General features: G+C 46.6%; 1 protein-coding gene across 2 annotated transcripts in view; it reads left to right on the top strand.

Moving 5' to 3' along the window:
• The first annotated feature begins 2,193 nt into the window (after window positions 1–2,193).
• Window positions 2,194–27,300, top strand: part of MMD (monocyte to macrophage differentiation associated) — a 40,996-nt gene continuing 15,889 nt past the window's right edge. Inside the window, exon 1 of one of the 2 annotated variants that reach the window (XM_027749776.2) lies at window positions 2,194–2,358. In XM_027749776.2, coding sequence (XP_027605577.1) covers window positions 2,318–2,358 — 41 coding nt within the window. In that variant the 5' untranslated portion in view covers window positions 2,194–2,317. Of the gene's footprint in view, window positions 2,359–25,681; window positions 25,854–27,300 lie in introns of those variants that run through there. The other variant, XM_027749777.2, reaches the window with a different exon arrangement.

Here is a 27,300-nt window from a genome sequence, read left to right on the forward strand (position 1 = left end):
ACACTTTATGACATGTATCTCCCTGCTGCAGTGTTAGACAGAAATCTGAAACCAAGCTGTTAGCGTGGAGGACCTTAGAGGAGACAATTCAGGTTTGGCAAACTTGCTGGTACTGAATATGTGCAAGGCAGAAAAGTCCCATAAACTTTGTTTTGTGAGCGCAGTGCTGAGGTTTCAGAACCCAGGCTGCCATTTGAGGACCGGTTTAAAAGACTTAATGTAAAATCCCACCTCTCAGCATGAGAACTATATATTTCCTACTCTAGTACTGATCTTTTGTAGTGCGACATGATTGAAATTTAAGATCATGAACCCTTTTGCCCTTCAAAGACCCAGGTGTTCCTGAACACTTTGGTGGGATTTTCAAATTACTTTGGGTTTTCCAGTGAGCACTGAAACCAAATCCCAGTTCTGGTTGCCATCACTTTGGAAGGAAAGTGCATAATTAAGAGCCTGTCTTGAAAAAAAATCTCAGCCTCATCTAACCCATGTCTGAGAGCCAAGTGCCTGCCCTCCTTCAGACACACAACAGCGGGGTCACATGAATGTGCATCCTGGGTGCTGTTGGGTTCCCTCCGCCCGCCAAGCGTACCCTGGCAGTGCCAGCCTTGGGATTACTCCTCGATACCAACTTCTTCTCAGCTAAAGAGCCGTGAGGGCAGATGGTGGGGGACGCAGCTGACGTTGACCTTAAAACGAGCGGCATGTGCTGAGGTCGATGGCAGCAGGGTGGCCCCGTGACATATTTCTTACAGCTTAGACACGCCAGATTGGATTCCCGCTGACACATAAAGCCCTTTTCCACAGCTCTGGCAGTGCTAAGACCTGGGACAGCCTAATCCCTTCCTAAAGCCCTGCTGTGCTGTAACCAAAACCTCAGAGTTTTGGGTGGAGCAGCGAGTGTGCTGATGTAGGGTCTGTGGTGCTCCTTGACACCACCTCCAGTCTGCCTTCCTGGTGTCACACACTGGGACATCTCTATTTTGGGGGAAGAGGGGTGGTCTCTCTAAGCACTCACTGTGTGGGTGATGTGTGGCAGCTGCGTGTGTCCCTCCTTACTCTGCAGCTTCAGAGATGTAAACCTGGAAGGTGCAATAGGTCCTTGGAGGTTTTGTTGGGTTGGGAGCCTGGCCCTGCTGCCAGGCAGGGAACAGCCACATTACAAACTTCCCCCTCTTTTCAGAAAGCAGAGAGTCTGTGTAGGAATAATAAATTAGCAGTGCCCAGGCTAAAGAAACTCTGCAGTTGTGTTGTACCTTCTCACACGTGGGAGACTCCAAGGGGATGGAGCAGCCTGTGGGAAGCAGGATCCTGCAGTGGAGATTGTGCAAGGACTGGCTGGGCCATGTGTGACACAGCAGTGTGACGTGTCCCTGTAATCCTGATAGGGACTTGGGTAATAAACATCTTTAATTCACTTTAAAGCCCTTCTGTAGCACTAGCCTAGAGAGGTCTTAGTCGAAAGCAGAAGCAGGCTCATGGGATTTTGAGAAAAGTTACTTTGCAATGACTTCCTAATTATTTCTGAATTCATTTACTAATTGCACAGGTCAGTTTTTTACAGCCCAAAAGCCCAAACCCACCTGAGGAAGGAAGGCTCTGCAAAATGCCCGTAGGAGAAACACATTTTGGTACCTGGCTGTCAAGGATAGAGACGGTCCCTGAGCAAGGGGGCTGTTTTCCTGTCAATGTAGCAATCAAATTTAGCTTCTGCCACTGTAGGCAACGTGGCATTAAAAGAAGGAGCTTAAGTTATTAAACTGAGCTGCTTTAATCGTCCGGTTCAGGGAAATCCACTGCTACAGGAGACCTGAGGATTAGTGTATTTTTACCACAAAGCCAATACATCTATTCTGATCGGTCACCGGCCGCTCACTCGTGCATATGAAACTTCATTCTCCGGGTTTGCACTCGAGAGTATGGGACCAAATGGAGTTTTATCTGGAGATTGACCCCGTTACCTTGAATCTCATCATTCTGGTGTCTAGTTATGTTATTTTGCTCCTGGTCTTCCTGATCTCCTGCGTGCTCTATGACTGCAGGGGGAAGGATCCCAGCAAGGAATACGCTCCTGAGGTCCCCGCAGACACCCAGCCCCCGATCCGGCTGGTGGTGATGCAGCAGGGCTCTCCCGGCACCCGCTGGGCGAAGGGGCTCATCTCCGCCTACGAAAACCCCGCCGACCTGCAGGGGAAAAGGACTACTGCTGTGTAAGGGGACCGAAAACCCCGCCGACCTGCAGGAGGAAAGGACTACTGCTGTGTAAAGGGACCTGCCCCGGAGCGCCGGTCCCGCCGCTCCGCCTGCCTCGCCTGCTATGTTTACTGCCCGTTTGCAAAAGGATAACGCGCTCACAAGGTAAGTTGAGACGCCGCTTTATTTGATACGGTGCCATTGCCGAGGGGGTCATTTTATGTCGAGCTGTGCTCTGCATCGATATGAGCTTGCAGTTCTGACTGCCAGCCATAAAGAGACTAATTTCCATCAGCGCTGCCGCTGCCTCGCAGCCCACTGGCAGTGGGAAGCAGTGACGCTGTTCATCCACTCCGGCACTGATGAGGGGCCTTGGTTCAATCTCGAGTTGTGCCTGGCACAGTTATTTTTGCAGGAACGCGGTGCTGTTCAGGGCATCCCACCCGGACGAGCTGAGCTGTGCTGCAGCCTCGGCACATCTTCCTCGGCCAGCAGAGTGCAGATGACCTTGGTAGGCTGTTCCCATCTTCCCAGGGAGAAAAGAAACACTAAGGATTTTAAAAGGATACAGATAGTGTCTTTCTGATAGAAGCCAGCTGCTGCTCCCATCAGAATTTAATACTTTCCATGCTGTCTGTGAGCTCCCCTAAGGGCACTACCTATACCTACCTTCCAAATACCTGCCTATTTTTCGTAGGTAGAACATGAGCTCTGCTCTTATGGGGCACTCTTACCCCTTGCCCACACAAATCCCCTGATGGGATACAATCTGCTTCCTGGAAAAGCTGGGTATGGTGTCTCCTGCCCAAGAGAAAGTGTGAAATGGGGTAAATTTACCAGTAATGTGATATGTGAGTCATGGCTGCCATGTGTTCCACTGGAACAGGAATTTCTGACCCTCCATCCTGGCTTCCAGTGAGCATCTCCACATGTCTGACCCTGCCTCTCCCCCCTGAACCTTCCTTCAGCTGTATCATGTTCCAGCTGAGCCACACGAAGGCTGTTATTGCATCTCCAGTAAGTCTAATGTTATCTGCATCAGCTCCTGTTATTCTTCCCACAATTTGGGAGCTACAAGCTCAAGGCCTTTTTGGTTCACAAGGTTCTTCTTCATCCTGCTGGGTTTCTCCCTCTCAGTGCTTAATGGGATGTTTAACACCAGGTTACTGTGTCCCTCTAGATAGTGCTCAAGTTCCTGTATGTGGTGCTCCTTAACTGGTGGATTTTAACTGGTTACTAAGAGAAAATTAGCCCTGGACCCCAGACTGTTGTAGGTGTCTGTCCCTTGGGCTGTTTTACATCATCTTAATGTGAAGCACCCACAGAGTCCTACAGAAAGCTTTAGTAAACACAGTGAGACTTATTACCTGTCTGTGTCAGGTGGATGACTCACTGGGTTGCAGTGGTCCTAATGCCTTCAGGACAGGCATTTTAAATACTTCCAGAAATAAACTGCAGTGAATTTGAACCACAATTGAACAAAGCTGTTGGCTGGATTGCATGTTTTGTACTCCAGCTGGGTAGGAACTGTCAGCCTGTGCTGCATCCCCAGACGTGCTGGTTTATGAATCAGCCGCAGAACATCCTGGCAGTGGCAAAGAAATCTAGAGAGTATCTTTTCATTTAACTGTATTTTAAGAAGAGGAGCCAGAATCATTAGTGGTTTTTCTTTTGGTTTCTTAATTCTTGTGTGTGAACCCAGGTTTTGTTTTCAAGCTGTCTTTTGCATCCCGGTGAGTTATGGACATGCCTGGTTTTGGAAGGAAGGGTCCTGAGAGCTGGGTGCTGGAGTTAAACCCTTGATGTGATGAAATGGTAATAAATCTGAAGTTGGTGGCATGGTCCTCTTCCACGTATCAAACTGAAATAATTATGTTGAGTGTTGTTTTTGTTATTTAGCAATGAAAAAGTGCAATTATTCAACTGCGAGTTGTAGCTGCTTTGGCAAAACTTGGCAGTGACTAAGCTGCTCATATGTCATGGCCACTGTCACCCAGGCAGGCCAGTGTTGTCTTTTCTTGGGCTCTCCCATCTGCCTTCTATTCAGCCTGTAAGCTCTTAAAAGCTTTTTGTGTGTTCATGTATCATCTCACATGCTAGGAGCCTTTCTGTGATAAGGGATCCCTGGCATTAGGGAACAGAAATAATAATCTTTGCTAAGAAGACCTTGGGGGGACTAAAAAGAGCTCAAAAATATCCCAAAGAGCTGTTTTCTTTGATGGTGAGGTGTCATAATGCCAACAGAAAAGCTCTGTGGTTCTTTGATGAAGGTCATGCAGATAATGTAGTGATTCCATGCCACGTGTGCCATATCATTGCCACGTGTTTGGTTCTGTAATACTGACTGGCAAGGCTGGGTTGATAAATACTTTCAGATAGCTGAAATCCTCCTGATAGTTTCCTCTAATGGCAAACCTTTTGTGTACACCCACCACGGACCCCTGGCTCCTTGAAACTCAGTGGGAAGTTGCTGATTTTGGAAGCTGGGCTGTGGACTGCCAGTGGTGCCCAGGGAGGCTGGGAGCAGGGAAGCAGTTTCCCTGCACAGTGTTCACTCATAAGGAAATTTATCAGCTGTGATAGAGTTGATGGACTCTGCCCTGAAACATGGAGGCAAAAGCAGCAAATGACACTTTTCTCCTGATAGCAGGAAGGCAAACAGAGGATAAATCCCCTTCTGGAAAATGAGAAACTGAAGTGCATCAGGACTTTGCCTTCCCAATGGGGATAAAATGGCTTTCTTAGTTTTGTCTGTACTAGAACAATACTGGAGTATTAAAGCAGTGAGAGAGCCCTGGAGTATGTACCAAGAATTCCAAGTAATCAAGTCACTGCCAGTGAAATTACTGCTTTGGGGAGGTCTGGGCTACCACGCTTTTTTAATGACTGTGGCAGGATTAATGCATGCAAATGGGCTTTTATCAGGCCAAGCTTACCAGAAATCACCCTTGAAGCTGCATTCCCTTGAGTGCTTTCAGTCCTCTGCCACGTCCTTTGCACCACTGCAAGAAAATGGGGGTAAATATTCTCAGAGCAGTTTTGCTATTTTCCCTAAATCGTGCTGTGTAAAATGTGTGTTCCTTGCTGGAATTCACATGGTTTGAAAAGCATCCCGTGCAGCTCTTTGCACATACTCTGTGCCTGGCTCTTCCAACCCTGTTCAGTCGATCCTGGGTTTGTGCCTTGCTTAGTCCTGCCCGTGCCTATCTGTGTGTGCTTTGCCCAGAGGATTAGGCAGTGCTTAGGGCCGGGATATCCAGCACAGAAATACTGTTCTGGAGCAGGTGCTATCTGCAAAGGAGCAAGGTGTTGGTAAAATTGTGTTAGCATTTATTCAGGAGCAATATGAGTTGGAGAACATTGGATGGACAGGCAAGGATTTAGAAAATACTCTCTATTTCCAGTTTTGCCCTTGGCTTATGGGGCTCCTGTTCCCGCTGCTCTTTGCTCCATGTGTCTGCTCTGCATTTATTTTCTCTTGCTCTTCTGCCCTCTGCACTGAGATTTCTCTCTTCTTAGTCATTTATGCAGTTCATAAGGGGGTTACTATACAGCTTGGCATGCAGGGGATGCACCTGAGTTCCACTCTATGAACTAACCCTGGAAGGTTCAAAGAGAATGAAATAAAATATACTCCCACAAAAAATGCCCGGAGCAGGAGGAACAGAGGAGTTGATGAACAAGCCACATTAAATCTGGGCAAACCCTGGACACAGAGCCTTACACCACCTGCTTTGAGTGACCTGTGGTCACCATGGCACTGATCTCTAGCTCTGTGATATGGAGGGAACTGAGGGGTGCTGGGAGGATTTCTTGCTGTTCTGCAGGAAGCAGGAATTCAGTCTGCACTGGCTCACTTTCAGTTGGCTTCAGTGCCCTTCTAAAATCACATATTACTGCTTCTGTAAAGCCTTCGTTAAAGGGTTTCACAGAAACAACACAGGGAAAAAAAAGGATTTCTAGATTTCTCCAACATTAGTTCAAATCAAACATGTCATTAAATTCCCTGAAAATACATCTTTCATGTGAGCCTGTTCCACTGTAAACATACTATCTGAGCCTTCAGATTTCTTTTTAAAATCCTTAATAAGCCACTAAATATGAGTAGAGGATTAGTCCAGACAGACTAACCCATATTCACAAGAGAGAATTACTTCCCATGCTGTGATTGTTTTGAATTTGAAAAGGGATAAATCTTGTCTCATTTTGCACATTGTTTCATGGTGCAAATGCTCATCCTCTGATAGTGCTGAGTACAGAAGCACAGTAACATGTCCAAGTCAAACCCCTGGGCTTTAAGAAGGACTTTAGAATAGTTTTTACTGCCTAGAACTGCATCACCTTGAGTTATCAGTGATTCAGCTTGTGTGATGTTGGTGCTTTGGTGGGGATGCCAAGAGGCAGGAATTGATGTTGGGAGTTTAATTGGAAATACTGTTCTTCCAGCCATGGGCCAATACTGCTTCGTGCTTAGGGGAGCCCTACAGCCCACTTACCATCTTTTAGATGGATTAAAACCCAAGCATCTTGAGCTACCTGTGTCCTTTCTATAAGGCAAAGCATCAGGCTGGGTCTCCTGGTCCTGCTCCAGCCCAAATGACTCCGTGACTCCCCCAGGCACTGCAGAATCTGTCCCATCAGGTGGGATCTGGGGGTTGAAAGCAAATCCACGTGTCCTGCTGGTGTCCCTGAGGGGCTCCTGCAGCCTGACCTGGAATAGCTGCTCTCAGTGGTGGATGGAATGGCAGCTGGAGCTGCAGCGAGGATGTCACGTGGGGAAGGTGTGAGGGATGGGGGGATGTGTGCTGGACTCTGCTGGTGGCTGCTGCTGCCCAGGAGGGAAGCAGGAGGGCTCCCGGGGCAGCTGTCAGGACTCTGAGGTAGAGCTCTGGTTCTTCACGCTTGGATGATGGAAAGCTAAATTAATTGTTTATAAATAAGCTGCCCTGACATTCACAGCAGAAAGGTATCTGACTTATCTAGAGAAAATCATAGCAGAAATGTAAAAAATGGGAAAAGCAGAACAGCTGCCAACTCTAGCTCCTGTTCTGCTCCTGGTTTAATCTCCTCATTCCCTCCTCCTCACGTGTGCTGGTTTCCTTGGAGACGCTGCTCCTTAGTTTCCCTCTCTAATACTGACGCTGTTTGACATTAACATTTCAAAAAGGCATTTCCACCCTAACGTGACAAACTGGGAGCAGCTTTTGGAGGCAGATCCTTGTCACAAGGCATCCGAATCCAGCATCTGATGGTTCAGCCCAGGCTGTGGATGGGTCAGTCTCATCCCAGATCTGCAGCAGATGCTCTGTGTGGGCAATGAAGCTGTGCCCTAGTTTCTCCATCTGTTAATGGCAGCAATAATTGTTACACAAGTGGAGTGTTGGGTTGATTTAATTAATATTTATGAAGGAACACGAGATCCTTTCATGGGTGGTGCTATAGAGAAATTGTTAATTATGAATGATTATATATTTGTGTCTCTTCCTGAATGCATAGAAGACCTGGACATATTGTTTAAGCACCCACATTTCACACCCCTTCAGTATTGAAGCTGATTGGGCACATGATATAGCTCTTCATTATCTAAAAATACACTGAATTTAATTGCTATTGACTTCAGATGAGCAAAGAATACAGGCTTAGCATCCAGCTCTATTTTTAGTAATTGTATTTCCTAAATCATCAATATTTTTTGTAACTTTATTAGGCAATATTTTTCACCTTCTATTTTTAGCTCCCATTCTCTCAGGAGCATATTAAGCATAAACTTGACATAAATCACAAACTTGTTTCCTCAAAAAGAAGAAACCCACCTGTTTTCCTTCCAAGAGCAGAGAGAGCAGCCTTGGCTTGCTGGAGGACACACCTTTCACCTGTCCTGAGCCTGAAGGACACGTCCCTGGGCAGAGAGAAAGGTTCTGTCCAAATTTCAGCTGTACCCCACGGGGAGCAGTGCAGGGCTGTGCTTTGCTCTCTGCAGGGCTCAGGGCAACACCTCCTTTGAATCATTTCTCATCAGCCACCAGCAGCTCTGCAATTTCCAGCCCTCCAGGCAAAGCACACAGGTCACCACGGCAGAGAAGGTGTGAACTCAGAGACGCTGGAGGGGAAGAAAAGCTTTTTACCGAGATGGGAATAGTATTTTATCACTTTTCAGGGCATTAGTTTTAGACCAGGTTTACACTGGAACCAGGGTGGTTTAATAATGGGTGTGTGGTTTTATTACTAGCAAAATCTCTGCTGCTGCCATGATTGCACCAGCAAAAAGCAATTTGACAATAAGCCTTATTTTCCTTGCTGAAACAATGTGTACTAACTTGGCAGATAATCTCATTAATTAATTGAAGCTCTATTTACAGTTGATGGAGAGAGACAGCTTGTAGGGACATGCCATCAAGTCTTTTCTAGAGCAGACAAGGCTCTGTAAAGCTGCATTTTTATTTATATACATAGGCCGAAACGAAAATCGGGGCATTGCTTGTAAAGCCAAGAGTTCTATCCCTGGGGAACTGAATAGAAGGCAAATCTTTGGCATCAGGAGGCTCCGTGTTTGTTTTGGGAAGGAGAGCTGGCAGGGATCCCAATGCTAACTCTGAACATCTGAGGAAAAGGCTGGCTGGAAAGAATTATGTCCTGACGCAGACAGGGGAAAGCCAGGAAATTTGAAGCCAGGACAGAGACTCCAGTGTTAACTCATTCTGGCAGGGAAAAAAATAATTGTGAAGTATTAACACCACGTCCTTGGGACATGTATTTACAAAACATGGTGGTGTGTGAGTTCCTTGGGAGGATGGAGGTTTTCAGCAATCCACGGTGGCAGAGGATGGAGAACTGCTTGGACACGTGGGAGGGCTAAGCTATGACTGGAGAAGATATGGCTCATCATTGTCAAATCTGTGTGCTGTTGCAACTGTGTTGGCAGGGTTATTTGGCTTGGGAAGGGACATGCTGCTCCCCTGTTGTTGCCTCAAGAGAGCTGAAGGGACAGAGGACCCTTTTTCTTTCCCTCCAACCAATTCTGTCCTGCCAGCAGACCCCGGGCTTCCCTCCTCTTGTGATTTTGTGTTCTCGGTGTTACAAAAGTCCATCTGCTTCTTGGGGTGACAGTTAAACTGCCATTAGGGCCATGTAAGACATTATCATGGGCTGGTTAATGGGAAACTGTTTTGCAGATGGACTGGCTGCTCTTCCCCTTTTGCAGACAGAAAACGCTTTCCCTACTTCAGCTGCTGAGGGTGAACGTGTGGGTTTATTTCTTTGCCTGTTTTCTCCTGGTGTGCAGTGAAAGACAGGATGCCCCAGCCTGGGGTAGAGCTCCTCAGAGGAGAAGGCAGTTGTGTTTGAGGCAAGAAGGAAAAGCAAGGTTCCAGCTCTGGCAGGGGGTGGAGGGTGAATGGTGCCTGCTAAAGCTTTCCCACAGGTGACCCAAGCCTGGCCCTCAGGGCAGAGCTTCAAAGCACGGTCATGCTGTAGGGCTGCCTTTTCCTGTTTTGTTTAACAGCTGCTTGGGAGGACAGGGGTTGTGGTTTTTTTGTCCCTGTCTGCTGGGAAGCGCTCAGGGTAACCTGCAGTCACAGATGTTATAGGAGCCCATTTCCATTTTTTTTTTTAGAGCAGAAGTCAAGGCATACTTACTGGATGAAAGGGATGAAGGCAAATGGCTTAAACCCAGGCTGTGCTCTCATCACACAAGGGTGAAGCACCTCTCTTTGTTTCTACATGTAGCAAAGGCTTACCTGGACTGGACCAGGGCCAGCCTTTTCCTATTCCTGATTTCCAGGCAGGTGTACAGCAGCACTCTCACCTGTCTGTACCCTTGGATCTCTGGGCACTTCCCATCCTGTGCAGACAGAGGGAGTGAAAGCTGGATGTTAGCTGCCTACCTTCAGAGGCCAGTTCCCACAGGATGAGTACCAGGACCTTGTGAATGGCACCATGGCACATCCTGAGCAGGGCCAGGCGAGACACGTGTCTGAGTTGGAGCAGTGTGTACAGTGCTGGGAGCGTGGGCAGCTTCCTCTCACTGCACCCTGTTAGCACAGGGCTCCAGAGCATCCTCCTGGGTCAGCAGCATTTTGCTGCTCTCATTTGATTTAAGTGCTACCCCAGATTAGCTCTGTTCCTACAGGGCACTCCAGATTAGCTCTGCTGCTACAGGCATCTGTCTTAGCAGATAAACCTCTGTCGGCCAGATCCGTCGTCTCAAACTCGCAGCATAACCCGCCAGAAGGCAACAAGGGCTCAGATAAGCCCTGAGTTCAAAGGGGCACTTTGGGCTTAGAACTTACAGTGTGTCTGATCATGACTTTAACCTGGGATGGGGACAGCAAGTGCCTGAGATGACCGGAGCAGGACAAGGCTTCGGAGAGAGAACTGGGTTTGTAGGTGCAGCCCTGGCTCGGCACAGGCTCCTGCACGTGGTGAAGGCAGAAAGTGCTTTAATATTTTGTCATGGATTTAAAAACCTGAAACCATCGTAGTGCATATCTCCTAATAAAAGGATAATATGGAATGAGAAGCAACTATATCAGCTTCTTTGGTTGTTATACCCATATTAATGTATAATGCATACACCTACACAGGCAGAGACATGTCTTTGTGCACATAATTACAGCCTGTTGCATAAAGATTGCAAATGCTTCCATTTTAACCCTGTATTACAGTATCTTAAATTTGCAGAAGTCACCCCAGCTTGATTCTCATTCTTCACCTCACCTTGGATCACCCTGTTCTCTTCTCCAGAAGCTCAAGGGACAGGGCAGATGATTTGACAGTCAACTGCATAAAGCAACTACTGGCCCAAGCATCAGCTTTCTAAAAATCATGTTCTGGGATGCAGGTACAGCACATCATGTGCAGTTGGTGTCTCCCCACAAATCATTGGTCTTTCCATGCTGCACTTTTGGGATTTCCAGAGGCCAGATTCTGTTGCTCTGGACTCAGGTGTGACCCTGGACCAGGTCTGTGCTCTGCTCTCCCTTTCCCTGCTGCAGGCAGGAGTTTACTCGAGGTAATTCAACAGGATTTCGGTGGAAATACCCAGGGGTGACCTAAGTGCAAGTGCAATGCAGCAGAGGGGCCCAAATTTGCATGGATACAACCACAATTACCATTTGGCTGCCACACTCCAGAGCCCGTGTCCGGCCCTGGATGTGCTGCCCCAGTTTTCTGCCATCCCTCCCTGCTTTCAGGTCCGGCCGCTCTCTGACTGTTGGTTTTCACACTCCCTCTGTTGCTCTTTGTACAACATGACCACTAATTGCTCCAGCTAATTAACTGTTAAAAGACAGCGGCTTGGGCCTCAGATCCAACCCATGGATTTGAGGAAAGCTTTCCTTGGAGACAAAGGCAGTTACAGCTGTGAACACCCTAAACCCCTGGCATCAGAGCTGCACCCCGGACAGGCAGCACCTCACTTTGTTTCCCCTTTGAGGCCTCGAGCAGGGTTTTTTCTTAGTTGAAAGTCAGGATGCCTTGTAGTGGACAGATGGCGTTTTTCAAGTGGAGATGGGATGAATGAAATCAAAGATCTGTTTCAATTTGAACTAAAATAATTTGTCTAATCAGACTGTCTTCCCCTGGCATCTATCCATGGAAACACAAAACACAAAGTGGCAAGCAGCAGCTCTGGATTTTACACTCGAGTCCCTCCCTAAAGACTGAGTGTCCTGTCCAGCACAGATCTCACTGGGTTCCCAGGGCTGTCTTGCTTTTTTTGATGCTTGGTGCAACAGCAAAAATTGCTTCTTTGTTTCTTTTTCATTTTAGTATCTGCCTAAAGCATCTCTTCTCTGAGTAACTTTGCACCTTCAGAACTGGAGTCCTGATGTACCCCCACAGAACCTCCATCCAGAGGGGATGTGTAATGCTGCTGATACAGCAGCTCTGGCTGCTCCATACCCAGCCAGGAGCAGCTACTGGTAACCAGACCCTTGTTTTTGTCAGCCCAAGATCCCGTTTCAGGTAGACCTGTACACAAGCTATAAATCATCAAGTCTTTTCTTTCACTACCGTTTGCATATAAGGTAATAGCAGTCCTACTTTCCTTTGACAGTGCAGTAATTTATCATTTGACAGTGTTTTAATGAAAACCCTGCTGTTCTTCTCCCTGGAATTGGAGAATAAACATTACAAAGAAGTCCTTCCTTGACCTTTCCCTGTTGGCCACTCCTGGAAATTAGAGTGTCTTTATTTTAATGAGCTCAGAGGATTGGGGAGTTGCAAGAGAAGGAAAATCGACTTCAAAAATACCTAACCTTCTGTGAATATGTCAGGACATGTTTTTAGATACAGAGCTCTTAACCTGAACAGGCTTGTTCTCTCCTTATTCTATGGCTCCTCCAGCAGAGCTGTTTCTTGGCTCCTATGGTTTATGATGCAAGGACATGTTTACTTTGCATGAGGTTTGTTGCAAAATATAGCCCAGATCTTCAGCTGGTGTAAATCACCCCTTTGCTCCCCTGTCCATCGCTCCTGCAGTCAAGCCTGGCTGGCAAACCCTGGGTGCCCTGACTGTGTGTGTGTGGATATACACACACAGAGATCTGTGGGATATGTGAACACCTTTGCAAGGCTTCCAGGAGCTGTGTCTAACCTGGCAATGCTGTTGCACAAGTGAAATGAAAGAGTTTGTAAAGAAAACCAAAATATTTCTCAGTGGTTGATAAAACTCAGATTAATTTTTGGGCTTTTTTTACAAAAAAGTTTCAAAACTGGCCAGGCATCTTGCTGCCTTTCAGGTGTTGAAAAATTTCCTTATTTTACACTTTTTGTTGGGTGATTTTTTCCAGAAGTAGTGTTATGGGGTCAATCAGATCTCAAGCCCAAGCTCCTGGCTGTGGAAACACTCCTTCTCTGTTTTACCAACCTGAGTGCCTGATTAGAAATCCAGTCTGCTCTCACAGCCAAGGGAGAGGGATGGGTACCTCCAGAGGGAATTCAGATCTGAGGTGGATTTAGTTTCCTCTGAGGTGACAAGGCACTTCATTTGGGTTCAGTTGAGGATAACACAGGTTTGGTCTCTGCTGTACGTTTTGGGTTTCTGGTCCTTGATGTGGTGTCAGCACAGGTGTGTGGAGAATCTGCTGCAGCTCTGTGTCTTAGAACATGCTTTGTGTGTGAACTATACATTAGAATTTGTACAGGTTTGGAAGTTGTGTAAATAATAGTCTTCTGTAGTACTACACACGTGCTATCTTGCACACATATTTATTTAGTAGTAAGACGGAAAGCTTGGAAGAGAACCATGTTTGCACAGGGCTGTAATGGCAGAGGTTTCCTTCTCATGTCAGTGTTCAGCACATAATGGAAGTTGATATATAGTGGAAAACCTTGAGGAAAGGTAATTTATTCTATCAGTATGATGGAAAATCTGTAGGAAAGGTAATTTTTTCTATCAATTTCAAATGCCCATACAAACCAGTATGGCTCTATATTCATATTTGCAGAGTTTATTTGCACAAATAATGGTGAAGTAAAAAAAAAACAAAAAAAAAACCAAGTAAAAAAAAACCAAAAACAAACAAACAAAAAAAAACAACAAAAACAAAAACAAAAAAAAACAAACAAACAAAAAACCATGGTGAACATGAAATAAACCACACTGGAATATGGGAGGAATGTTAGCAAAGCTGTCCTTGCTGCTGCTTTAGTGCATTTATCCAATGCTGAGTATTCCCAAACTGGGACTGAATGGTTTGGTTAAAGGAGAGCCAAGGAGGAAGAGACAGTGATTACTGGTTGTGAAACCGGGGCAAACTCTGGAGCAGCCATATGTGAATGTGGACATTGCCATATGAAGGGATGAATGCGCATATACATAATTCCCTCAGGCCTTAAATCACAAAAGTCTGGCTGCACCAGACAGGGATTGCTCTGCAGAGCAGAACCTTCCAGCAGCCAAGGGCTTCTTTGATTAAGGATGGCTTTAAGTTTGCTGGTTTTAGCCCATTTTTAATAACTCCTTCTGCAGGGCAGCAGAAGACAGGGCTCGTTCCTCCAGGGCTGCCTCAAGTCCCACCGTATTGTGGGACTGCAATTTCCTTGATCACATCAAAAAAAGCTTGCCATAGCTGATGGTTTCTCACTGTGTCCTGTCCAGGCAGCTGGGTGGTGTTTTTCCAAGTGGAATGGTTAGTGGAGACCAGCTTTGCCATTATAAAATGAGGAAAAGAGCTGTAGCTTTTGCAGCCAGGTAGCTGAGCGTGGTCACCCCCCAGCAGGGAGGTGGTGTTACGCTCACCTGGCTGTGGCACGGTACCAATCAGACATGCCTGGTCTCCCCAGGGATTTTACAGCCCCGGAGCCGAGGCACGTTAATTATCCTGCCGTCAAAACAAACCTTCCTCCTGCGCTGAGGACAAAGCCGCTGCTCCGAGCTGGACTCGGGAGCTGGAATAACAGGGCTGTGTGAGGTCAGGGTGGAGGTGAGCTGGCAGAGCTCCCCGGGGCAGGCACAGAGTGGCTGCTGCATTCCCATGTGCTTAGCTCAGGCTGCATCCCCTGCTATCATGTCCATTTTTGACAACAAAAAAGAGCAGCTTTGCCACCTCCTGTTTGACAGAAGGATAGGCATCGTCCCAGTCACCTCTGAGCTGGGAACTCTCAAAAATTACCAGCGGGCACAGACACCACGGCCCATGCTGTGACCAGCCCTTTCTCAGCAGCATGGTATGGGGGGGTTAGGGTGGGAACTCCTGCAGGGGCTCATCCTCACAGAGCTCCAAACCCAGTGCAAGATGACTGGGATGCAGTCCCTCATCCCTCATGGGCTGATCTGTCCTTCACGGGTGCTGGGACTGAAATGGGGATGAGCAGAACTCATGTCTTCAAGCTGCTGTTCTCCATCCTTCCTCCATCAAACCCTCTTTGCAGAGAGTAAATTGTGACCAAAACAGATACTCTGAACTGCTTGAGTTGTGTTTTTACATTTCAGTATTAAAAGCAGGACTTGGGACATAAAGCTGTGCAGCCAAACAGCTGGAATAAAGGTCCAGAGAGCAGACCTGGCTCCCACCATCTGCACTGGAGTCACAGCTCCCAAGACAGGCTCAGGATGTGCCCTCCAAGCTGAGTAGAATGGCTGTTTCATTCCTGCCTTGCCATGCTTAGTGTAGGACTGCAAAGTTTAATGGAAAGCCAACCTTTTTGGCAGCTTTTTATTGCAGGGACAGGAGAGGGTTTATGTGAACTGGATTTGTGAAGGCAGTTGTGCAAATATTTGTTCTCTGCTCCTTAGCAGCAAAGGGATGAGTACAAATAACATCTCCATTTAAGGTCCCACTCACTTGTTGCAAAAGACTTGATCCAATTTTGGTCTTGTTCTAGACCTCCAGCTCGGTTTGCAGGTTGTGTAATGTGTAGCTCAGCCCCCACTCCACAGCCCTGAGCAGAGGCAGGAGTTGTGACAGAGTTGTGACAGATGAAAACCCTCCTGCACAGAGAAGAGCCTTGATCAAGGCAGTGGCTGTGCAAAGGGCATGTTTAGGATCCCCAGTCACCAGTACAATTCCATCTACAGCTCAGGTTATCACAAGCATCCATCTGCTCCCCATGAACACAGGATCTAGCTGGGAACAGCCAAGCAATGGGCAGGGGTTTATTCACTCAGTGAGGCCTGGCTGCTCCAGGCAGTTCTCCCCTGTGGGCACTGCATCAGGAGATACTGTTCTTACTGTAGGGGAAGAAAATTCTAAAGACAAAAAAATTCCCAGCAAAACTTTAGCAAGCAGATTGGGCGCCCAAGTTAGATTAGGGCTGCTCTGTAAATGACCCAGGATCAGATCAGATTATTGAGACTGCAGTTTATAAGACCTCTCCCTCCCAGCTGGGATTAAGCCCTAGGCCACATATTGAAAAATGAAATATAGAATAGCTGCTCCCAAAGTGGGTGTAGACTCTCCAGTGTGTGATTTTTCCCACAGGAAAAATGCTGTTTGATTATGACATTAAGTACTGTGCAATATTAGACATATACAGAAAGGCTCCCTAGTTGATTTTGGAACTTCAGTACTAGTCTTTTATGCTGTATTTTATGCTTAAAAGTGTTTATTTTTAAACCATCCCTTGTGCGGTGGAGAACAGGTCTCTGCTGTGCCCATAGGGAAACTGTAAGAAAAATATCAGTTTGAACAAACTATCTTGGATGATTCCAAAATGATTTAGCCTTAAATTTCCTTTCGTGATTTCATATTGGACTTTTATCATCACTGTAATTCAATATTAATATTTTTAAATTGAAGTGCAGGAAAATTTCTGGCAGTTGTTTTTGGTAGGTTCCCTATTAATGTCTACTTAGCTGGAGACAGAAAGAGCCAAGCACACATTTAATTATGGAGATGTCTGCATGACAGCATAAAATCTCAAATGAAAAAGAAACACTCTTTTAATATGAATAATCAGGAGACTTAAAAGTACCGATCTTCTTTAAATAGCAATATATTGATGACTAAAAGCAGCACTTATGTCTAGTGCACTAGACAGCCTGGAGTTTAACGACCATCTATTTTAACCTTCTATGCTGCAGGAATGCAAGGAGAGCATCCCTCAGTTTGTGTGGGAGTGATGTCACTGTCCAAAGGTTGGGCCCCTGCCCCCCAAAACTCCAGAACTCCTCCAGAGTATCACCTCTCCTCTGCTGAGGGACATCTTTCCTTGAAGGAGATGCCCTCCTTTTTGTCTGGAAGGGCAGGCACTAAAGAGCTTTTAAATGGTTAATGTTAGTGAAAATTTACCCAATATAGCTCTACTGCCAAAATATGAGAATCTGGATTTCCACTGAAAAGCTGAAAGTGCCTTTATAAATTTCTGATCAAAAGTTTGTCATTTTGACTGAAACCTCCGCAGAGATCTCCCCAGTGCCAGGTTGCTGACAGCTTTGGGATTCTTTCTTTTCAATTTAAGCAGACTGCTATTACAAGCCTCAAGTAAAGTTCTGAGGAGCTGGAAGTGGTTCAGAAACCACCGTTCCTATTTACATCAGATGTGAGGCTGCTTGAAATGAGCCGTGGGCAGCCGATAAGAGCAGTGCAGGGCACAGCTGCCAGCGGGGTGAGCCCAGGGCAGGGCAGATGCCACCGCGGTGCTTTGCTGTGGCACACGCCGGGTGAGCACCACTGTGCCTTCCCCACCCTCACCCTCACCCCGGGGCCGCACCTCGCCCTGTAATTTATAACATTGGTCCCGCTAAAACCAAGCAGAAAGGGGCAGAGTGCTGTGACCTCAGCCAGGAGGAATGGTCAGAGAGCAGTGCAGGAATTCCTGGGCTTTGATCCGCTGCCAGCGCCGCGTCCCCGCCACGGGGGAAGCTACTGAGGAAACAGATTTTGAAAGCGTGGCCTCTCTCCAAGGCTCTGCGTTCCGTTCCCAAAAATGTGGCCTTGCACTTTTGCACATGAGCTACAGACAAGAAGGTTATAATGTCCAGGGCTGCAGAACAAGGTTAAGCCCCGGTGAGGGTTCCTGCTCCCCTCTGGATAACCAGAAGCAGCTCAGAAGTGACAGGGAAGGAGCAGTTTCTGGAAAGCCATGCTCTGTACACACAAACACCTCTATTTCAGCTCTTCCTCAGGGGCATTGCCTGTTTATTGATTTTGTTCCACCTACTTCTACCTTTAAATATTGCTGCTGAGCCTCAAAACCCAGGAATGGGGAGGATGGGAATTTGCTGTCTGAGGTTCCAACCTTGAAAAACAGGTTGAGGGACTCCTGGACCCCTCTGGATTGTTGTTTGTCCACTCGGTGTGCAACTGGCTCCCAAAAACCTACTAGGGAATTTTGTTCCCTTTAGGCCTTCCATCCATTATGTGACGGGTCAGAGTCTCATTTGTGTGAGTCCAGTCACACAGTTACATCACTGGAATGCTGTACACTTTTGTCCACCACAGCAGGAAGAGGTCTGGGTCGGGGTCTGTCTGAAAACTTATCCCTTCCATCAAAGATAACACAGTTTATAACTCTAACTCAAGGACAGACTGAGAATTCAGTGGATGGTGGATGCAAGGCCTCCACCTTTGGCTACAAAGGTAGCCAATAGCAGTAACATTGGTTTTGCAATCACTCTGTTTGGAGCAGACAAATTTGCACTGGAATCAAACCTTTTGATGCCCCTGTCTCTCTTGCAAGTCCTCTGACCTCTCAGAAACTTGGCCTGGCCACCAGTGATTAAATGTTACATCCCAAGAATTTCCTGTCAGCCAGAAGGGACGTGGTGAAACAGAACTCCCTTTACTCTTTGTAACATACCCTAACCAAGAGAAAGAACGTTTGGAGTTTTGTCCTTGAGTACCAGAAGTTATTTCTGCAGAAACAGTGAAAAAAACCAGTCTCTAAACATATCAGGGGAATTGCAAGTTAGATGATCACTTGGATCTTCTTGTCCCTGCCAGTCCCTCCCCTCTCTCTTCTCAAGGCTAACAAGCATTATTCAGATTGGGAAACATGGTAGGGACAGGGCATCTGATGTTTGTTGGGCTCTAGTAAAGAACATGTTTATTTTGCTTCCGAATTATATTTGTAAATATTTATGAACCAGAGAAAAAAAATGGATTCATATTTTATTAAGTCTGTTTACAAAACCTAGAAGAGCTGAGACAATGCTGTGCATTACAGATGCTTTCTCCCTTTCCAAATGTATTTAAGGAACCTATAAAAAATAAAACTAGCAGGCTGTCAGCAAGCTGCTTTGGGAGGAGGCTGGCAGGAAGGGCAAAGGGAGTTCAAAAGGCTGCTGGGCTCCTCACAGCCCCTGCCAGCGAGGCCGAGCTCCCGTGCAGCCGGTGCTTCGTGACCCTTACGGGGCATTCAGGCATCTCTGCAGTGTCTCTGCCTTACATTCATCTTCATCTTCCTCTCCTGTATTTGTTTTTTTTTCCCCAAACTATTGAGAAAACTAAGTACCATTTTAAGCTAGGACACAATCACAAAAAATAATACAATTTGAGCAAACTTACCTCAAAAATCTCAGAATGAGACACTGTCCCATCAGAGTAAAATTTCAACTATTTAACCTCTGACAAGAAATCGGTTTGTTTTCTTTTGCTAAATATGTCTAAAATCTCTAAGCAGTTCCAAGTGGGATGTAGAAATCATTTCCTCTCAGATGACAAATGACAGGCTAAATTCCACCCACTGTTCACTTTGGCCTGACCTGGAGCTGATAGGAAACAATGAGCGTCTTTCCGTTAACTTAAATGGATTTTGTGTCAGCCCCATTAAGTAACAGCTTATTTCCCTTCATTGATTGTGATGTCAAAGATGAGGTATTAAGAGTGATTATGGATGGCAGACACGTTCACAGAGAAAAAAAAAAACCCCAATGGTGGGAAGAAGAAAGGAGAGTAAAGGTTTGTGCATGTCAATTTTATAAACATTGATTAAAGATGGTCCACTGTGGAAAGGGATTTAAACATGGAACTGCTTCACTCTGGCTTTGTAAGTGTGAACATTTTTCATTTACTGTTTAAAAGGCAAAAACTTGGGAGTTTATAAAATACTGGGGTCAAAGAGAAATAATTCAGTTCTGCATGGGTAACAGGTTGCTAAAAAGATCTTCAAAAGCCTCAACTTCTGGATACCAAAATCCAACATCTGGTCTTTTTTTACCCCAAGAGTGGGGTAAAAAGCTGGTGATGGTTTTCTTTGCAGGCCACAGTGATGAGACCCCATCAGTGCAACCGAAGGATGGGGTGGAAGACTTGGTCCCTTAGGATCTACTGACACTGAGAGTATCTACTGTTATAGTACAATCAGAGTAGTTCTTTATTCTCTGTTGTAGACTTCCTAAAGGCAGCAACAACACACAGTCTCATGACTCTCATCCTTTTGGTTTAAGAATCTAAACTGTGATTTTTTAGGTGCTTTTCACGGTACAGTCCAAACTGGACCTGAAGGCAATGACAGCTGCTTAGTTCCTGAGTCAGGTTGTCCTGATTTGGCCTTTTGGATAAAATTCTCTTTAAGAGCGAATTTTACCTTTGCATTGCCCTTTGATAACCCCCTCCTTGCCTCTTAGCCAAAATTACATACTGATTTCTGCTGGAGGAGCTGATTCATGTTCCAGGGGCTATGGGACACCATCTTCTTATGGTGTAATTACTAAAAGCCAAACTCCCCTGACATTTTTTATTTCTAAAGAAGCCTTGAAATCTGGCACCTCTATGACTAAGGCTTCCCAAATGAAAAGCTACATAATCAATATCTGAAAGCAAGATACTTCTGTATTTTTTGAAGTAAAAGTTCTCTTCAGTCATCAACAGACTTGATTCATCTGATGACTCAGAGTTTGTGCAGCTGGTCCAAGGCCATTTCAGAGACTGAAAAGTGCTGCTTTCCTCTCCCTCTCTGAAGACATGATCTTTTCTCAGCTACATGAAGCACCTCCTGCCCTTGTGTCAGCTTCTTCATCAAGGAGAAGGTTATATTCAGAGCATGCCACCAGGAGGAATTTGACTGAAAAGATGGATTAATATCAAATTTGATCTTCTTTGGGTTTCCCAATATGCATTTTGAAATCTGTGGCCTTTTTTTACTACTGGAAATGCAATACATGGCAGGACTATTGTTTGATTCACAGACCAAATGACTACAAAATAACATTTCTCCATTATTTTCCTGCAATTAAACTTCAATAGTCACATAGATAATCATAGTATAATTTCATGTCTGTCTTTTGTTTAGGAGCTTAAAACTCATTGATTTGAAGTCCCTAAGTCAGATACATTCTCTCTACACTTTGCTTTAAGTTTTCTAAAAATCAGAGCTTACATTTTCTGCACACATTTAGGTTTTATTTTTATTATAAAATTCCAGCCTCCCACCAAATTTTAAAATTCAGCCATTGCTCTCAAAGCAGTTCAATGGCTCAGTTCACAGGTAATTTAAATAGTCAGTTTTAAAACATCTCTCTTTTCTGAGTGTAGAGCTTTCCCATTAATTGCTGTCATATGAATGATTCCTATTGACTTGAAGTGCTTTGGTGTTATTCCCCAAAGTAAGTGTTTATTATCCCCACAAAATCTTTGTGGCCATGAAAAATACACTTTCCTCAGAAATACTGACAAAAGAGAAACCTTCAGCTGAATTTGACATTTCATTATCTAGCCTAATGTAATCTAATACAAGGCCCATTCCTCTAAAACCCCTTGTTTTACTTGCAGGAGGTCTTTCTATTATATTAGGAGCAATGCTGTAATCCCATTTCAGGTCAGTGCTGGCACAAGAGCTGGGACACCAGGTAAATATTTATGTTTCAACATTTCTACTGCGAGTGGCTGTCTATGCCAAGGAGCCAGCCCTTCTTAGATACCTGTGTCACCCTGGAAAAGTTGTCCAGGCCAGAACTAATTCCATTAGTGTTTGGAAAGCTATTTATAAGCCTGCCTTCAGTGGGATGACCTTATTAATTAGACTGGGAGAAGGCTGAGGGAGGGAGAGGTGCTAGTTTCACAAGACCATTGACATGCATTTCAGTAAGTGATGCTTCTCCTTCACACTCCGCTCAAAATGACTGTCAAATAAAGCAGAAATCTGGGTCAGTCTGCAGAAAGGAAAAAAAAAAAAGCCAACAGGTTCCTCATCCTGGTTCAGACCCAGAGTGTAACTTTTCTCAGGGTAGCTCTGCTGCCACGTGTCCTCAGATGTGCTAACAAAGCCCAAATCAAACCTTAACCAAACCATCCCCTTCCTCCTTTATCATGTACACTGCTAAGACAGGAAGGCTGGATCCTCATATTCTGTTTATTATGAAGTCAAAAGAAGGCAGAGGGGTATTTCTCTCCGCCCTTATTTACCAGAAATGCTTGATTTACTCCCCGGTGTAGAGTGGGAGTGGAGAGGAGTTTCACCTGTCAGACTCGTTTCCTTTGCCTCATTAAGGCTCTGTGCTGCTCAGCTTCCTTCACCTCCCCACTGCATTACATTGGCCAAGAGCTCCCCGTGTGCTGCCCTGCTGCCTCCAGAGCCAGCCTGTCACCACTGGCAACTCCAAAAAAGTAAGTACCTGGGAATGTTAGCAATGTCTTGTCACTAATACATCCGTTTTGGCAGCTGGGGAGCTGCTTCTCTGTTATCTGTTTAACAAATCAGGGGACTTGTTATTGTGCAGGCTCGTAATAAGAACTCGTCTGTGCCAAAGGGGCCAGAAGAAACTCAGCTTTTGTGTGAGGTGTTTACTTTTATTAAGATAACACCTGAGGGGATTTCATTCACCACTTGATATCTCATGTGGCAATTAAATGTTCATCTTGGGTGGGGAAAAGGAAGCTTTTGGCAAGTCCTTGATATTCGTTTGATAGATTTGTGCAACTCAAGACAATTTTGCAATGCGGTGAAAACTACAGACCCCACTTCTGTGCCTCTCTTTGCATAATGTTCTAAAGGCATTTGATGTCTGACTCAGAAATTATGGCTATGTGTGACAATTTAATGCTCATAAATAGTCCAGGAGAACAAATTTCTCCATCCCTAGACAAGCAGACAGTGCTTGTGAAGGGCCAGCAGGAGATTCTGCATGGGTAAAATTTGACCTAGAAATAATAAGGGCAAACCACACAGCTCCTGTGCTCCTGACTGTCAAGAATTGCAATTAGTAACAGATTTGCTATGTGAACACCTCTTATTAGGTGCCAAATGGGAGTCTGTTGGGTATCAAACTGAGATTGCCTGGTTCACTTTGGACAACCCATTTTACAAATACCTCACAGCCCTGATCAGAACTAAATTCTCTTTCCCAGTGTAAAAATAATAGGTTAAATGTCTTATTAACGAGCCCTTGGCTGTTCATTTTCAATACATTGCTCCTTCCATGCACACTACCTGATTGTGCCCCACAGCAGGGATGCACTCAAGTAAGAAAAGTTCTTCCATCTTCTTGTAACTCTGACTCATCTATTAAAATTCTGGCTGAGTGCATCAGGACATATTTCTAGTCTTATGAACATTTTTAATCAAATGGACTTTGGGTATTCGAAGGCTCTTTTCTTTTATACTTTGTGAGTAATCAAACTAATAAGTTTTTGTTCCTTAATTTTGTATGCTTAATGCCAATTTTTAGGATTTAGATTTAATGGTTCCATGGTCCATAATAAGGGGTTTCTTTTGTTGTGATTTTTTTTAAGGCATTCTGATTAAATAGATCATCAAAAGCAATTACAGAGATGAGTTCAACAAGAGTCACTGGTACTAAAAATATGTTCTTGGTCAGGACTGCTCTAACAATATGTGTGCTGAGTAATTTAGTGCTCTCCTAAAGAGACACAGACATCCAGTTAAAAATCTTCCACTTTCATCACCGCTGTCAAGATGGCTGGGGATCTTCTTAAGCTGATTCCACTCAGTCAGGCTTCATAAGAGTGTTCTTATTTTCATTCAAAGTAAACAAGTTTGAAACAGTGATTATTTTTATTAACTGTATCTTGAATCTGTACATCTTTGGAACAGGAAGTTACACCCGTTTGAGATCTGTGACCACAGAACAAAGGTGGAAAAACAGGCTTTGAAAACTGTGAGGAGAAAAGCTCTCTGTGATGCGTTTGCTGGTAGAGTCCAGATCAAATGTCCAAGGCAGCATGGAAGGAAATGAAAATGGGAGTGGCTTGGGAAGAGACAGAAGAAAGAGTCAAAGAGGAGCAGGGGGAATGAAAGAAGATGGAGACAAGATCCAAGGACTTCGTGTGCTCCTTTGAAGGTGTCGGCACATTCGTTTTACAGGAGTCAGTCCAGGCTTTTATCAGAATCCCAAAGGAGCAGCTTTCCAGTCACGGTGTCCACAATGTCACATGATCCCGAATGTTTTTACAGCCTGAGAGTGCAAATTACTGGGGCAGTGGCCGAGGAATGCAAGGATGAGTGTGTGGTACTGAGCAGGAAGGGAGCTGCGCCACCACAGGTTCTACCTCAAAATAAAGCCAGGATATTGAGATACTGCTGACAGACACTTCAGCTGTTCAAATGTAGCTGCGTGTGCAGGTCTGGGCTCTTCAGTCGCGTCCTCAAACTTGGCTCCTTTTGGATTAACAGGTAACATAAGCAATATGAAACCTTATTACTGGTGACACTGTTAAATCAGATGACAGATTGTACCAATTTATTAGCAGCGATACCTCAGAGATTAATAGATGTGTTTCTCAGGGAGCCAGCTCAGCTCTGCATTTCAAGGGCTCTCCTTTCCAGCAACAAGCTCTACCTTCCCCTTTGAGCAAAGATGAGCCAAGTGCCTCTGCCTTCTGGCCCAGCCCCAGCTGTCCTTGCAGCAAGCCCCTGTTGGAGACAACCAAAATCTGCAATTTGTACTAGAAGAGCTTATTCCATCCTGAAACTACAGAATCTGAGGGGCAGTTCTTGCCACGGCAGTTTACAAAACTGTTACCACTGAATCCTTTGCTCACTTCTGGCACAGAGGAAGAGTTGGTAAATGGGACTGAGGGCCGTGAAGGCCATGAAAAGTCAGATTTAGCCTGACATCCAGCCAAGTCATGATGTTCACACTTCCCTCTGCTGCCTGTGATGGAGGTGGTTACCTGGCAGAGGTGACATGCTTGGCTGGGGAGATGACTTACAAACCATGGCAGCAGCGGCCAGCAGATCCCATCTGTCTCAGTCCTGCCATAAAAGATGTTAACACCGGGTATGGTTTATTTGTCTAAACCTGTGGTTTGCTTCGGTGTTCCTCTACTAATCACTTTTGTTGAGGCCTGGAACCATTCAAAATCCCAGTGTAAGCAAGAGCTTAGATTCCACAACAGGAGCACGAATAGAATGTAATATTCTCCTAATTCATGCCCTGATTTGTACTATATAAGGCAACACCACATTTATCTTACGGAAACACGCTTGACGTGGTCCCTTCACGTAGTGGAATAACCCTTGCTTGGAAGTTTGTTTGGAGTAGATAAGATTACGGTGTACAGGCAGGGGAACTAAGGCAGCTAGTCGGGTTATCACAGGCAGTCTCAACACTGTAAGCTTGATTCGGAGTAAATTACCCCACGTGCAGCTTGATGTGACAACAAAGCAGGAGTGTTTTGCTGGGCATCTCCACAGCGGGATGGACCCCACGGGCAGGGGGTGAGGACACCCGGCTCAGCCGGTGCCGCATCCCTGTGGAAGGGCTCCTTCAGCTTCCAGGCTTTGAGGACGAGGCGCGCTGCCACCGCCAAGCCCTCATCTCGTGTGGGTGAACGAGCCAAGACAATGCAATTCCACCGCCATCCCCCGGTGCCGTTCCACCCCCCTGCGAGGCTGCGGGACGAGCTGCCGCCTGGAACCCTCAGCGCCGACACGGCGGCCGTTGTTCCCCGGAACCCTCGGCCCCACAGCCAGGCCGCGGCCCCCGGCGCTCCCCCAGCCCGGTCCCCGCGGCGGCGGTGCCGGGGGCGGTGCCGCCCGCCATGGCCGGGGCGGGCCGTGGCGCGGTGGGCGGGCCGGGGCCGGGGCCGGGGCGGGGGCGGCGCGGGCTGAGGGAGCCCTGGGGCCGGTTAAAGCGGCCGCCGCCCGCCCGGCTCCGCGCTCAGCCCGCCCGGCGCCCGCCGTCCTGCGCGCCGCGGCCGCTGGCTCGCCAATGCGGGCCCGGAGCCCGGCCCGAGCCGCCCCCGGAGCCGCCCGCAGCCCCCCGGCCCGACCCCCCGACCCGGACCCATGCGGCGGCTCCGGGAGCGGTTCCGGAGGTGAGCTCGTCCCGCCGTCCCCCGGCGGGGCTCCCCCTTCCTCCCCGCGCTCTCCCCGAGGGATGGGTGGGGGAGCCGAGATTGCCGCGGCATCGCTGGTGGCGGGCGGGGAGGGCAGGGCAGGGCAGGGCCGTCCCGAGCGGTGCGAGGGGATGAGGGTGTGTGTGTATGGGGGGTCTGGATGGGGTTTGTTTCTTTATTTGTTTATTTGCTGCCCCGTTAAGCGGGTGAAGGGTCGCGCATCCGGCCGTGGGTCGGATCGCGCGGGGCCCGACCTGTGGCTCCCGGGCCGGGCTGGGTCCGGCACCTGCAGAGCGCTGGAGATCCTCGTCCAGCTGCCCCTCCGGGCGGATTGGTTACAGAATCACAGAATCCGGAATGGTTTGGGTTGGAACGACCTTAAAGCTCAGCCTTAAAGCTCATCTCCTTCCACCTTCCATCCCCCCCGCCATGGGCAGGGACACCTTCCACTATCCCAGGTTGCTCCAAGCCCCATCCAACCTGGCCTTGGACACTTCTAGGGATGGGGCAGCCACAGCTTCTCTGGGCAACCTGTGCCTCCCCACCCTCACAGGGCATCTTCCTGATGCCCAATCTAAATCTACGCTTTTTCAGCTTAAAAATCAGCCCTTTTTCAGCTTAAAAAGATGCTGCTTGTGTTCATGGCAGGGTTGATTGGGTAACTGCGGTCAGGGTTTCTAGATAAACATGTACATCTGTGGGCTTTAGGTTCTTCTTTGCCCAAAGTTGGGATGCAAGGCTGATAACTATTGATGGACAGTCCATCTCTGGGACAAGGGCAGTTTCTGTGGTGCCTTTCCTCAGCAGGTACCCACCATAGGGCTGCCCTGCCCTCCTTTCACCAACTTACTCAAGAAACTAAAGCCTAAGTATTAAAAGGGAAATAAAATTGAAAGAGAACCGAGAGAGAAAAATGCAAATGCAGTCGGATGTGGTTTTTCTGTGCTAGCCCACACCTCGGCTGTTAGGCTGGCTGGTGCCTTGCCCCTGAGCTCAGATGTGCTGCAGCACCCAGGGGTGACTTTTTGCTGCCCTTTCTTCACTTGAAATGTTGCCTTTCGTACTTGCTGGAAGGCTGAGGACCTTTGGGGAGGTCAGTGGGATGCACAGGCACTTTTTTCCGTGACCTAATCTATGCATGGTACCAGAGTTGTTTATGGATTCTCTGAGTATTGCAGATTTCCTTTCATCTTTAGTATCGTGCTGTAAGTACATGAACCTTTGCACAGCGTGTGATTTCACTGATATTTCCAAATAAGGGAACTGCTTCTGCACTGATCTGAATTATTTCTGTGCCTCAGATGTTCAGTGATAGTAAAGATTGTGTGAGCAGTTACAAACCACAACTAGATACTGTCAAATCCAGGAAGGAAGGCGCCTAGTGAAGAGGAATATGGCTCTATTTTTAACTGAATGAATTTGTAAA

Source organism: Pipra filicauda, unplaced genomic scaffold (assembly GCF_003945595.2).
Source record: "Pipra filicauda isolate LSUMZ 115617 unplaced genomic scaffold, ASM394559v2 scaffold80_size11013439_pilon, whole genome shotgun sequence".
NCBI lineage: Eukaryota > Metazoa > Chordata > Aves > Passeriformes > Pipridae > Pipra > Pipra filicauda.